Source organism: Peromyscus maniculatus, chromosome 1, assembly GCF_049852395.1.
Source record: "Peromyscus maniculatus bairdii isolate BWxNUB_F1_BW_parent chromosome 1, HU_Pman_BW_mat_3.1, whole genome shotgun sequence".
In the NCBI taxonomy this organism is placed as follows: Eukaryota; Metazoa; Chordata; class Mammalia; order Rodentia; family Cricetidae; genus Peromyscus; species Peromyscus maniculatus.
In genome coordinates this window covers 12164646-12178458 of record NC_134852.1, presented here as the reverse complement: position 1 = coordinate 12178458, position 13813 = coordinate 12164646, and the positions used below count along the sequence as shown (strand labels likewise).

Sequence of the window (13813 nt, the reverse complement as noted above, 5' to 3'; positions counted from 1 at the left end):
GGGTTGGGATCAGTGTAAAAGAGGGCAGACTTCTCTCACCAACTATTTTTCTTTTCTATTTCAGTGTGTTTAATGGAACAGAGGATCTGGGCACAGCATGGTGAGTCTGTCCTCTGTTTTAGCCATGGGAAACTATATTTGGCTGGGAGTAGCAGGGGAGGAGATTGAGGCATCTTGAGCAGATTCTGAGATGGGATTTTCATTGGCAGCCACTAGCACACTTACTTAATGATTCGTCCTTACTATTGCAGCCATCTTTGGGATGGGGATTCTCCACCAAGAGCAAGTAATGCCCACATGGTATCTGGCTTAGAAGAACACTGAAATGAATGTTATAGAGGAGGGGGCACCTGGACACATGTTTCCTTCTGAGAATACAGACATTTGATTTTGAATTTGTTTTCCTTTTCTTCCCATTTCGTCTCACCTGGGCTGTGTCTGGTTTTCTTACTGTGTTCTGCCCTTGGGAAGACACATCATCCAGGAGACAGAATTGAAGTAAATGCTGTTTAATGTGGGTGTGGCACAGACAAGATTCATTTATTTTTGGAGGCTCCGAGTCTTTGTGTGATATTGGAGGGGGGCATAGAGGTCGGGTTTTATATGGAAGCAAGAGACAAAGTAAGTTGTAGGTCAGTGATTTAACGGGGATTTCATGTTGATTGGCCCAGAGAAGTGGGGAGGTTTAGTGATGAGAATTAGCAACCCACAGGGTCCACTCATGTGCTGGTAGGAGACAAGGAGAGAAGCCACTGATAGCATTAAGGTTTAAAAGTTATTCTGACATTGTTTGGGAACAGTAAAGATGAGTAGGCCATTGGAACTATGCCATAGGCTCCATCTGAAAACAGTGAGACTTCTCTCTGGAGGTGTGCTGGTTAGTTTTCTTTCAACATGATACAAGCAGAGTCATCTGGGAAGAAGAAACATCAGCTGAGGAATTGTCCCCACCATATTGGCCTGTGGGCATATCTGTGGGGCATTTTCTTGGTTAGTAATTGTTGTGGGAGCTACTCTATAGCTCTTTGGGAACCTGGCTCTCCTGACATCAGAGGACTAGTTCTCTTTTCCTGTGTCTCTTCAGGGCCATCACCCCAGCCTTCCATCTGGGCAGTTCCAGGAGCTGTGATTTCCACAGGCAGTGCTGTGACCATCTTCTGCAGGGCTCCTCCAGGAGTGACTTATGTGCGTCTAACCCATTATGTGCAGGATGGAAAGTGGTTTGATTGCATCCCACAGGGAGCCCAGGAGGTGTTTGAATTCAGTCTGCAGAATATGACACAAGGCAGTGCTGGGGTTTACCACTGTGACTACTTAAACAGAAGTGAATGGTTACAAAATAATGACACACTGGAGCTTATGGTGACAGGTGAGTAACTGCCCAAGCACACTGTCCTTCAGACTCAGTCTCTGATGCCTACCTCACTGAACCACATTTGCTCCATCACAGGCCCTGCCCTGTGTCTCTGCTCCCATATATGTATCTCTCCCCTCTCCTCTCCTCTCCTCTCCTCTCCTCTCCTCTCCTCTCCTCTCCTCTCCTCTCCTCTCCTCTCCTCTCCTCTCCTCTCCTTTCCTCTCCTTTCCTCTCCTTTCTTCTACTATTTTCCTATTCTCTCATCTCATCCTTTTTTCAATTCCCATTTTTTTCTTGACTGTTTTTGAGACAGATTCTCAAATATCTCTGTCTGGCCTTGAACTTACTGTGTATCCAAACATAATCTTGAACTTCTGATCATTCTGCTTGTACTATCCTAATAATATCATTATAGACATGAAAGGTAGCACTGTTCATATGGTGATGGGCATAGGACATAGGGCATTGTGTATAGTAGGTAGGAACTTGCCCAACTAAGATTCATCCCCAGACCCTCTGTTTCGGTTTGTGACCTTCCCTCTGTGCTGACCATGTTCTAGGCTCTCTTTGGAAATGTGACTATAGCCCCTAGGGGATGGAGTTCATGAGAACTGACAGCAGCCTTCTGTACACACATAGAACATCTCTATTGTCCTGGTTCATGGAAAATAATACAAACATGTTTTGTGATCCCTGTCAATTAGCAATGGATGAATTTCTACTTTCCTTTATATTTTCTACTCTGTGGTCAGACTCTGAATTGTACACTAATAATATATTAAATAACATTTTTCTGTGATATTTTAAGAGACAGACTCTGATCATTTACCTCTGTGGCCTGGAAATCTAGGTATGTATAAGGATGGTTTTAAACTGACAGAGATCCATCTCCCTCTGATCCTGAGTGCCACCACAACCAGATAATAACAGGGTATTTTCTCTTCTAGGTGTTTACAAAATCAAGCCATCCCTTACTGTTGATTCAAGACCCAAGGGATTCTTAGAAAGAAAAGTGACTCTCCTGTGTCACACACATCATTTGTTTGACATCTTCATCCTCTGCAGAGGTGGAAATACTTCCTTGAACCAGAACTGCTCCCATCAGGACCACAACACATTCCTCATCTCCGTGAGCCCAGGGCACAGGAGGACCTACGTATGTTTTGGTTCTTACAAACAGAATTCCTACTTGTGGTCACTGCCTAGTGATCCTCTGGAGCCCACAGGTGAGTTCCTGTCTTACACTATGTCTTTAAGTCCATGCTCAGAGAAGCCTCAAAAATGTGTCAGGTGGGATGCAGCAATTCCACTGTGTGTCAGCTGTGTGCTGGCTGTTCCACACTGCATCACTCTGCTGTCTTGAGTCGATTCATTTGCATTCTGGAATCTGAACACTATCCGCTAATTGTGTGAAATGAGGGCATATGCAGGTGTGTTCTTTTGGAGAAGAGATGTCATTACCCATCATGATATGTGGTGTTCCACACAGTTTCTGGCCATGTAACCTACTGTAGTGTGTGCATGCTTGCACATGCATAAACACACATACCCCTTGCTAGCTAATAGTGATGGAGATTAAAAGGATCTATGCGAGTTTCTTCCTTCAGGAAGACTTGGATTTTTGCCTCACACCGTATTTTGTGAGCGCAGTGCTGTGTCTGAATCACCATCACACTAGTGGAGAAAGCATAAAGACATTTTCAGAAGAGAACAAGGGGAATTTTAATCAGGACCTTGTAGGATTATGTAGGGAGAGAGCAAATCCAGCCTCCATGATGGTTAAGATTCAGTTTTGTATCCTTAGCTCATTCAGTTATTTGTATGTTTCAGAGTTCCAGTGGAGGTGATATCTTCTAGGTAAGGAGACTAGGGCCACAAATGTGTTCTTTAAGAACTAGGGGACATTGTGGATGCTCATGGGTTAGGGATGGAAGGGTAGACCTGAGGAGGCAGAAAGAAGAAATGTCACATGAAAGATACAGCGAGACTTGTTGGATAAAGAGGGAGTTGGTATTGCTGGGCATGGGATGAGCGTGGGAAATGAGATATGAAAAGAATCAAAGCACATTGAATATATCTATGAGACTTCAAAGAAAAAACATTTAAGAAATAAGCCAAACCAAACTAATAGCATGCTTCCTTTACCCAAGTGCACAACCCTGCTTCCACTAAGTCAGGCAGCTAAATACAACAGCAGAACACTGAATGTGAAGGTCCCGGGTAGAGCTAGGAAGGGGACGGTGTGTGATGAGCTTGTGTGTAATCAGTCATCAGATGGGAGTCTCTGGTGATTGCACCAGTTAGCTTGATCGTCAACTTGACATAGCCTAGAGTCATCTGAGAGGAAAGTCCTGAGTGAGGAATTGTCTAGATCAGATTGGTCTGTAGGTATGTTTGTGGGGTAGTCTCTTGATCATTAGCCGATGTGGGAGAGCCCAGCTTACTGTCCTCAGTGCCATTAATTAGCAGGTGGCAGAATGTTAATGAATGTTAGAAGGACAATGGTAGAAAAGGAAATGAGAGCAGGCTCCCTTAGATGGTGGCTTCTTATTCTCCAAAGGCATTAGGAGGAGAGAAGGTGGGAAGGCATACGTGGGTATCCAAACAGGATGGAAAGGTAAAGAGATGACCCAGAGGCTTTATAAAATACCCAAGCCAGTGTCCATTTAAGGGACTTCCAGCATTAGATTTCTCTTATCCAGAATGGGTAAAGCTGTCAGTTTCTCTTTATCTGATGCTTGATCTGTCTTTCAACATTGTTTTTTTGAGACATGACCTCACTGTGCAGCTCTGGCTGTCCTGGAACCCTGTAAGTAGACCAGTCTGGCCCCAAACTCATAGAGATCTACCTGCTTCTGTTTCCCAAGTGCTGTGATGAGAGGTGTGGGCACTGCTATGCCTAGATGTCATTCAGTTCTTGGTCAGTATCGTGGAATGAGTTTAGCAGTCCCCTGTATGACTGCCAGTACCCCCATTAACACTAGCTAAGCAAGACTCCAGTTAGGGAGGCAGCTAAAGCATCCATACACGGTTCAGCTTCCGATTCCTGCTTGTGTTCCTGACCAACCTCCCTCAAAGACAGAGTGTGACCCAGAAGTCTAAGATAAATCAACAGTTCTCTCCAAGTTGGGATTGGTCATAGCATGTCATTACAGCAACAGAAAGGAAACCAGAATAGTGATAAACGTATTTAGACACTTGCTCAAGTGCACTATGTTCTGATGACCATTAATTGTGCTGCTGTAGTGAAGACACCTGCATGAGCCTGGGTTGTGTAGCTAAAGGAGTATTCAACAGCTCTCAGCTCAGACACCTGGTAACATTTCAGTAGAGCTCCTGGTTGACTAATATCCAAGCATCCCTCTCATCCTTATGTTCCCATTGCAGGAGATGTCATTTGCCTTCTTACATGTATTATTTATTGGGTGTCTTTTGTGCCATTTCTACATGGTTCTTCACCATATCCCATCCTTTTTTAAAAACTTCCCTCAGACTCCTTCCCTTCTTTGCCCATCATGCCAACATCACCTTTCTCCTGCTATCATGGTCACTACTTGTCTCTCCACTTTCTTCTGGCCTCTCATGTCCATTTATCACCCAGCAAGTTCATTCTTCCCTCCAAACCCTCTTATATCTGCCCTCCTTCAAATTCATGGTCTCTATCTTCACCATTTTTTTTATTATGGTTGTATATATGTCTAAGTATAACCCGTAAGTCTGTAGAATGTTATTTGTATGTATGTTTTCAGGTTGACTCCCTGCCACTGGACAATCAGTTGATATGCTCTTCCCTCTGAAATACCACCTATCTTGCTCTCCTTTTCCCTAGTTGCCTATGGCTCTTTGTCTAGCACATAGAACTTTATATGAGTGTGTATTCATCGTACAAAGTGATGTTTTCCTTCAAGCATATCCTGAAGTTTGACTTGTATTCAACCCATGCTCATATGCTCATGCTGTGTGTGATAAAACAGGTGGGAAGAGAAAGTAAGCTGGGGATGGTAAGAAGGGGTGCAGAATGCCACTTTTGGACACGATACATTCATTCCATTATGAACTCAGTGAAATTGCACTGGCCACTGAGGCTGCCTCAGACTGAGCTTGTCAACAGCCAACTCTGATTGGGAGAAGGGCTCAAGAGTTCCTGACACTCCCCTGATGAGCTAGTCACCACTGATTGATTCTGGAAATTGAGGCATCACTGCCATTGACTGTGTAACCATTTGTGAGCCCACTAGTCTTTCATGGAGATTTGCACACTCGTGGTCACACAGATGTCCCTGGTCAAACACATTGGATCTCAAAACTAAAGAAAATCAAACATATGATTATAGAAAAGGGACTTATGGAGAGGATGAGTGTGGGTAGAGGTTGGAATGTGATAGGGAAGTATAGAAAGCCAGAATAATCAGAATGCATTGTCCAAGAATCAAGTACAGAGAGACATCTAATATTGATCAAACTGACTAAATTATTGCTATGTGTATTGTGAAATTGAAGCCAAGAGACATATTTGCAGAAGTGTGAACTTTCACTTTGTAAATACAAACTGGGTCCTAAGTAGTTAATTGTTTGGGTTGTACCACTGATTCTAGTGAATATACTAGAACCAGAAAAGCCACCAAAACATTATCCTAATAGCAATTCAAATATATTTAGTCTATAATGATTTTGGTACAGCTTGAACATGCATCTCTTTTTATGCTTTGTTCCAAAGAAATATGATCCTTGCATGAGTCTCACATTGTAGAAAGTGCATTAGTCCCATTTTGTAATATAACTTGTCCCTAGCTCATCAAACCAAAAAGCTTCCTTAGCTTTTCATACAGTTCTGTTTGTCAGAAGTGGTCTTTCTATAACCCATGTAGAGATGTATTTTATTCTAAGACCAAATACAGTGGTCGTTATTGAAAAAATAGCTGAAAATAAAGTTAATATTTATTGACATAAAAACTTTAAATGTTGCTTTTTTTTCCTCCACAGAGTCTTTTACATCAGATTACAGATTAGAGAATTCCATTCGGCTTATCCTGGCAATCATCCTCCTGTTAGGCCTTGGGGCTCTATTGCTGGATGCGTGGAAGAGCAGAAGAGAGCCCATGGGGCCTTCATGGAATCTTAAACTGAGAGCCTAGATACCTCTTTCTATACCTCATCAAAATGCTTGCAATAAGAGTCTAAAAGGAGTTGTGATCTCTCTGCAGAGTACTCAGTGTCTGGAGTTGTGGTACAATACATTTGATGTGATTGGAATTTCAGAATTCTTTGTGTGGTTTTGTAGGCAAGATCCCCATTTAGTAGATTCCTGTTTCTCTCTTCTGTCTCCTGTGGGACATCTCTGTGTGGTACCCATCCCTCATTTCTTATTTCTCTGCATATGATTTCTTTCTTCTTTGTTTTTCCCTCCTGCCCTGTGGACATCCTATTTTGGAATGTGACTGAATTGCATTGTTGATGTGAGTATAGCCCTGCCATGGAGGCCAACACTCTAGAAACAAGGGAATGCCAAAGCCTTCCCTGGTCCTTGTGTAGATACTGAAAGTGAGTGTCGTATCATTTGCAGCATCCTCAGCCATAATGACTGCAGCCTGTCATTTAGACTGTTCTCCAAGACCTTGTATGACACGAGCTAACCCAACCCCTCATTCCTGCTATGTATACCACCAGCAACTCAGTGAGTTCCCAGTTTGCTTGCATGCTGTGGAATGGTCTGTATGTCAAATTACTCTGATTGGTCAATAAATAAAACACTGATTTGCCAGTGGCTAGGCAGGAAGTATAGGCGGGACTAACAGAGAGGAGAAAAGAAAGAACAGGAAGGTAGAAGGAGTCACTGCCAGCTTCCTTCATGACAAGCAGCATGTGAAGATGTTGGTAAGCCACGAGCCACATGGCAAGGTGTAGTTTAATGGAAATGGATTAATTTAAGCTATAAGAACAGTTAGTAAGAAGCCTGCCACAGCCATACAGTTTGTAAGCAATATAAGTCTCTGTGTTTACTTGGTTGGGTATGAGTGGCTGTGGGACTGGCAGGTGAGAGAGATTTGTCCTGACTGTGGGCAAGCCAGGAAAATTTTAGCTACACTTGTGCACCTCCAACAGAGTGTGAACTGTCCATCTAATTCCAGCTTTGCTTCTTTCACCTGAGTCTTTTTTCTTAATGTCTTTTTGCCCCAGTCATATTTCCAAACTCAGCTGTATGTGCTGCATCTCTACCCCATCTCATGCAAGGAGTCCCCCACTGTCTTGTCCTCTCACTAAGCTCCTCTACCGCTGACCCTGTGAGCAACTTCCGTACTTCAACATGAGTTTCCTTGTCAAGCAGAGCTCATATCTTTTTTCTTTAGGTTTATTTTTTGATCAGCAACTGTGTTTAATTGAGATATTTTACTACATTGGTGACATGAGACTTTAGACTCATCCCTTTCCCAGAGCCTTTCCCATACCTCCTCACTCCTCCAGCTCATTTCCTCCTACCCCCACTGATACCTTAGCACATATCATCCTGTCTGTTACTCCCTCCCCTAACATCTTTGAGCATTACACACAATGAATTTTGATCACATTTAATTACTGCCAGAAGAGCATAATCGCCTGTGTAGGGCAACTCCAGTAAACTCTTTTGTATGGATACATGTACATACATATGCATACACATGTACATTCATTCATATATGAAATATTTAGGAAGCTTTATCAAATAGTAGGTTTCTATGCAGCTTTCACACATTTTATTTTTAACTATGCTCTATAACTATTCTTCTTTTGTCCTACAATGTCACCTTCACCGTGATCCAACCTTCCTCCCAATGATTCCATGTTTCTCTTTAATATCACCTCTGTTCTACTATTCTGCTTCCCTTAAGATCTTTCTTCCCTCACTATACCAATGGTTCCTTTCTACTTTTCTGGATTCTTCTGGTGCTTCAAATTAAACACACACACACACACACACACACACACACACACACACACACACACACACACCTAAATACTTAGCACTGAGATCCATATATGAGTGAGACATGCAACCTTTGTCTTTCTGGGTCTGATTACCTCACTCAGTATAAAGTTTTCCAACTCCTACTGATTACCTGCAATTTGCAGTTTTCTTTACAGCTGAATAAAATCCCATGTGTATAGGCATCTGTCTTAGTCTCTGTTCCATTGCTGTGAAGAGATACCATGACCAGTGGAACTCTTATGAAGGAATAATGTATGCCATGGAATCCAGCTCCAAGGTTATACACAAGGTTCATAGAATAAAGCACAGCATATTGAAATCTAATTTAGAACCTTTTTATTAATCTGAGGGTATTTTCAGAAACTAAATAAATTTACATACAAACTGTTTGGGTCTTGTTCTTATTTATTCTTCTGCTCTAATTCTGCAGCTTCTTTTCTCAGCTCTAATTTTTTTTTCCGAGACAGGGTTTCTCTGTGTAGCTTTGCACCTTTCCTGGAACTCTCTTTGTAGACCAGGCTGGACTCCAACTCACAGAGATCCTCCTGCCTCTGCCTCCCGAGTGCTGGGATTAAAGGCGTGCACCACCACCGCCCGGCTCTCAGCTCTAATTTTACAGCTTGTTTTTAGCTCTGATTTTACCTAAGTTCTAATTTTTCCCTCTAGTTTTTCTCAGCTCTCATTCTTCTCAGCTCCCCTCTCTATCTGGTTGTATACACACTTCTAATAGGAGCCTCTTTGCAATACTCAGAAAGTTACAAAGCCCTCTCAAGGTCAGTAGCACCTTCCTTGAGAGATGATAAGGAGCAAAGCCATTTACCACGGCAAGGCACAGGTGGGGACATGCTGCTTGGCACTTTCTTGGGCAGTGGCATCCACAGTTAGCTGAACAAAAACTGTTTCTCTCTGGACTTGGTTAGCTAGTTAACATTTTCCCCCTGTTAGTCACATAAATTTCAAGACTTCAACCTAGACAGTTGGTTAACTGAGCCTTGAAGCTTGTATCATGAACTGAGGTTAGAATGTTCATACAAAGTGTTAATTGGTGAAGGGTCAGAGCAGGTGAACTCTGTGAGCCTCATTATCAGCTTCTGGCAGGGGAAGCTCAGTGCAATTTAGTCTCTGAAGGACCTTAATTCAACAAAGCCAGACACTTCATAATTTTGTCCTTGTGTATAATCTGTGAAAGTCTTGCTTGTGATCTATCCTCAGAGTCTCTTCATCTGGCTAAGTTGCCCTGTCAGCAAGCTAACTAAGTGTCTTACAGTCCACATGGAACAACAGATCTAGTTATGAAGCATATTTTATTATATTTCTGCTCATCAAAATTATACAGTTGGATGAGAAGTCACCTTCCTGATCATCCACAAATGTATGTGCACATTAAATTGAGATGTAATTGTGAGATTAATATACATGTTATATGAAATTAGTGCAGATATAGAGGAGATACCATAGCTGTTTCTGTACATGTCACATTGCAGACAGGAGCAAAAATGTTCAGAGTCAGTGGTTCCATTAGCCTTCCTGAATGGGATTCTCCATCAGAGAATCATTCATCTGTTGGGTTGACATCTGAATTATCATTTGCTATAAGCTGTATTTGCATTACGGCCCACAATAGCTCATGACAAAGTGAAGTATTTCATTGGGAGCTTACTTACAGTTTCAGAAGTTTAGTCCATTCTTATTTGAAAGTCTGGTAGAATTTTACACTGAAACCATGTGTCCCTTGGCTTATAGATGTATCAAAATATTTATCTTATCTTGATTTATCTTGTTAAGTGTTACTTATTGAGAAAATCATCCATTTCTTTTAGATTTTCCAATTAAGAGCATTACAAGTTTTTAGAGCATGTCCTCATGATTCTCTGGATTTCCCCAGTGTCTGTTGTTATATTCTCCCTTTCATTTCCTATTTTCTTTTTAATTTGGGTATTTTTTCTCTGCCTTTTAGGTATTTTGGATAAGGGTTTGTCTTGTTGATTTTTTAAAGAACCAGCTCTGTTTCATTGATTATTTGTATTGTTATCTTTGTTTCCTCCATTTTACTGATTTCAGCCCTGAATTTGAGTATTTCCTGCCTTCTACTACTTTTTAGCATGTCTGCTTTTTTTTTTTTTGTTCTAGAGCTTTCAAGTGTGTTGTTAAGTCACGGGTATGAGAATTCTCTAATTTCTTTATGCAGGACTTCGTGCTATGATTTTTCCTTTTAGCATCACTTTCATTGTGTCCCATAAATTTGGGAATGTTGTGCATTCATTTTCCTTGAATTCTAGGAGGTCTTTAATTTCTTTCTGTACTTCTTCCTTGACCCATTGGTGATTCAGTAGAGTGTTGTTCAGTTTCCATGAGTTTGCAGTATTTCTGTTGTTGTTGAAATCCAGCTTTAATCCATGGTGGTCTGATAGGATACAGGGTATTATTTCAGCTTTCTTTTATATCTCTTAAGACTAGCTTTGTGACTGAGCATATGGTCAGTTTTGGAGAAGGTTCCATGAGTTTCTGAGAAGGTATATTATTTTTTTTGTTTGGGTGAAATATTCTGTAGATATCTGTTAGGTCCATTTGGTTTATAAGTCTGCTAGCTCCAGTACTTCTCTGTTTAGCTTTTGCTTGGTTGACATTTCTGTTGGGGACAGTGTAATTATAAACTCTTACACTATCAATGTGTAATAAACTTTGTTTCTTTTACAAATGTGTACTCTTGCATTTGAGGCACAGATGTTAAGAATTGAAATGCCATCTTGGTGGATTTTTCCTTTGATAAGTATGAAATGTCTCTTTATCTCTAGATTAATTTTGGTTTGAAGTCTATTTTGTTATATATTAGAATGGCTATACCTGCTTGCTTCTTAGGTTCACTTGCTTGGAAATACTTTTTCTTATTTTATTCTGAGATAATCTTTATCTTTGATGTTGAGGTGTGTTTCTTTCATGCAGCAAAGTATTTATCCTGTTTTTTGCATCCATTGTGTTAGTCTATGTGTTTTTATTGGTGAACTGAGTCAAACTGATATTGAGCAATATCAAATACCAATGATTGCTAATTCCTATTATTTTGTTGTTGTTGATGGTGTTGCGTGTGTATGTATGGGTGTGTGTTCGTGTGCGTGTTTCCTTTCTCTTGTTTCACTGGTGTGAGGTTATTTCCTGTTTTACTGGGTGTAGTTAACCTTTTTTAGTTGGAGTTTTCCTTCTAGTACCTTCTGTAGGACTGATTTTATATATAGATATTGTTTAAATTTGACTTTATCATGGAATATCTTGTTTTTTCCCTCAACAGTGATTAAAATTTTTGCTGGATATGGTAGTCTGGGCTGGTATCCATCTTCTCTTAGTATCTGCAGAGCATCTGTTCAAGCCCTTCTGGATTTTAGATTCTCCTTTGTGAAGTTGGGTATAATTCCAATAGGCCTACCTGTATATGTTACTTGGTTTATTCCCCCTGTACCTTTTTAATATTTTTTGTTCTGTATGTTTAATGTTTTGATTGTTATACAGAAAAGGGACTTTCTTTCCTGGTCCAATCTATTTGGCCTCTGTAAGTCTCTTGTACCTTCATAGGCATCTTCTTTAGGTTATGGAAATTTTCTCCTGTGATTTCTTTGAAAATATTTTCTGAGACTTTGAGCTGGATTCTTCTCCTTCTTTCTATTCCTATTTTTTTTAGGTTTGGTCTTTTCATAGTGTCCCAGATTTCAAGGATGTTTCATGTCAGGAATTTTTTAGATATAACATTTTATTTGAGCAATATATCCATTTCTTCTTTTGCATCTTCAATGCCCAAATTTTTCTCTTCCGTCTTTTGCATTCTGATGGTGAAGTTTGCCTCTCTAGTTCCTGTTCATATTCCTAAGTTTTTCATTTCTAGGATTCCCTCCATTTGAGTTTTCTTTCTTGATTCTATTTCCATTTTCAGGTCTTGAGCAGTTTTATTTGTTTCCTGCAACTGTTTGTTTTTTTGCTTGGCTTTTCAGAATGGATTCACTTCTTCTTTAAAGAGCTCTATCATCTTCATAGTTTGTCTTGGAATGTTTAGGGCTTACTGTGGTCGTATAGCTAGGCTCTGGTGGTAACATGTTGTCCTGGCTGTTATTGATTGTGTTTTTACATTCATATCTAGGCATTTGAATTTGGGGAGGTAGTTCTAGGTGATAATTTCTATTTGTCTTTTTTTTGGTGAGTGTTTTCTTCCTTGGTTTCTGTCTCATGTCTGGAATTTTGGAGAGTGTGATGGCTCCTTTGCTTCTTTTCCTGGCCTGCTCAGCTGGTATCTTCACAGGGAATTGCTGCTCATGTAGAAGGCTTGGGTAGTGGGATTAGTTAGGAGAAGGTAGTTTGGAGGAGAAGGTCTTTGTGATCCATTATGGATGAGGTCAGAGAGGAAAGGGAGGCTGTAGTAGATTTCCTGCCACTGGGCTTGAAATAAAACTGGGGGAATGGGATCTCAGGAGAAGTAGGAGAGGTATGGGTTTACCTTCAGTCTACTTGTTGCTCTGGGAAGAGATGCCCTTGTATTAGCAGGGGCACCATTTGGGTTGGGTCTTGGACAAGGCAATGAGTGGGAAGAGGGTAATTATAAGGAGGGAGATCTTTGGGATCTAAGGGAGATGGAGGCATGGGTTGGGTTGCTAAGGGTGTTCTGCTGTAGAGCTGGGGATGAGACTGGGGGATTGGAACTGGGGGAAGAGAGAGAGAGAGAGAGAGAGAGAGAGAGAGAGAGAGAGAGAGAAAGAGAAGAGAGAAGAGAGAAGAGAGAAGAGAGAAGAGAGAAGAGAGAAGAGAGAAGAGAGAAGAGAGAAGAGAGAAGAGAGAAGAGAGAAGAGAGAAGAGAGAGAGAGAGAGAGAGAGAGAGAGAGAGAGAGAGAGAGAGAGAGAGAATAAGTTCTGAGTGCAACCTCCCTGAATTTCTGTCATGTGTGGCCTGTGAGTTAGCAGGGAATGCCTGCTGGTGTTGGGGTCTGGTAAAAAGCAATGGGGGAGGTATGATAGAAAAGGAAGTCTGTGGGATCCCCAGGAGATGGGAGTCAGGTGGGGGATTGGCAGGGAAAGCTGCCACTGGTGTTCTGCTGCAGAGTTGGGGATGAGCCTGGGGGATTGGAGCTGAGGAAACAGCCTATCTGGTTTTTTTGATAGGCATAGATTGTAGGTTACCAGGGGGAGGCTGCTGGAGTTGTGGGTTGGTCTAGAATGATCAGTTGGTGGAGGGAGGTTAGAAGGGGAAGCTTTGTAGCATTCACAGGAGATGGGAGCATGCTGGGAATGGAACATTGCCAAGGGTGTTCTGCTCCAGAGCTGGGGATAAGACTGGAGGATTCAATCTGGGGGAACAGAGAGAGAAGTTTTGTGGGTAGCCTATGTAGTTTTATGGCAAGCATGGCCTGTGGGTCAGCTTGGGGCTGTCAGCTGGAGTTGGGGGCTGTTTTCTTGTTCTGCTAGCCTGGTGTGTTTCCAGTGAATGTCCTTTGTTTTCTTTTTTTTTTAAATTA

At 41.4% G+C, this 13813-nt stretch overlaps 1 protein-coding gene across 3 annotated transcripts in view; it reads left to right on the top strand.

Moving 5' to 3' along the window:
- LOC121826117 (leukocyte-associated immunoglobulin-like receptor 2) overlaps window positions 1-13076 on the top strand; it is a 33160-nt gene extending 20084 nt beyond the window's left edge. For 2 of the 3 annotated variants that reach the window (XM_076569446.1, XM_076569443.1), the window contains 4 exons: window positions 65-100; window positions 1085-1369; window positions 2305-2583; window positions 6341-13076. In XM_076569446.1, coding sequence (XP_076425561.1) covers window positions 73-100; window positions 1085-1369; window positions 2305-2583; window positions 6341-6492 — 744 coding nt within the window. In that variant the 5' untranslated portion in view covers window positions 65-72 and the 3' untranslated portion in view covers window positions 6493-13076. The remainder of the gene's footprint in view (window positions 1-64; window positions 101-1084; window positions 1370-2304; window positions 2584-6340) is intronic. The other variant, XM_076569456.1, reaches the window with a different exon arrangement.
- Window positions 13077-13813: the final 737 nt, after the last annotated feature.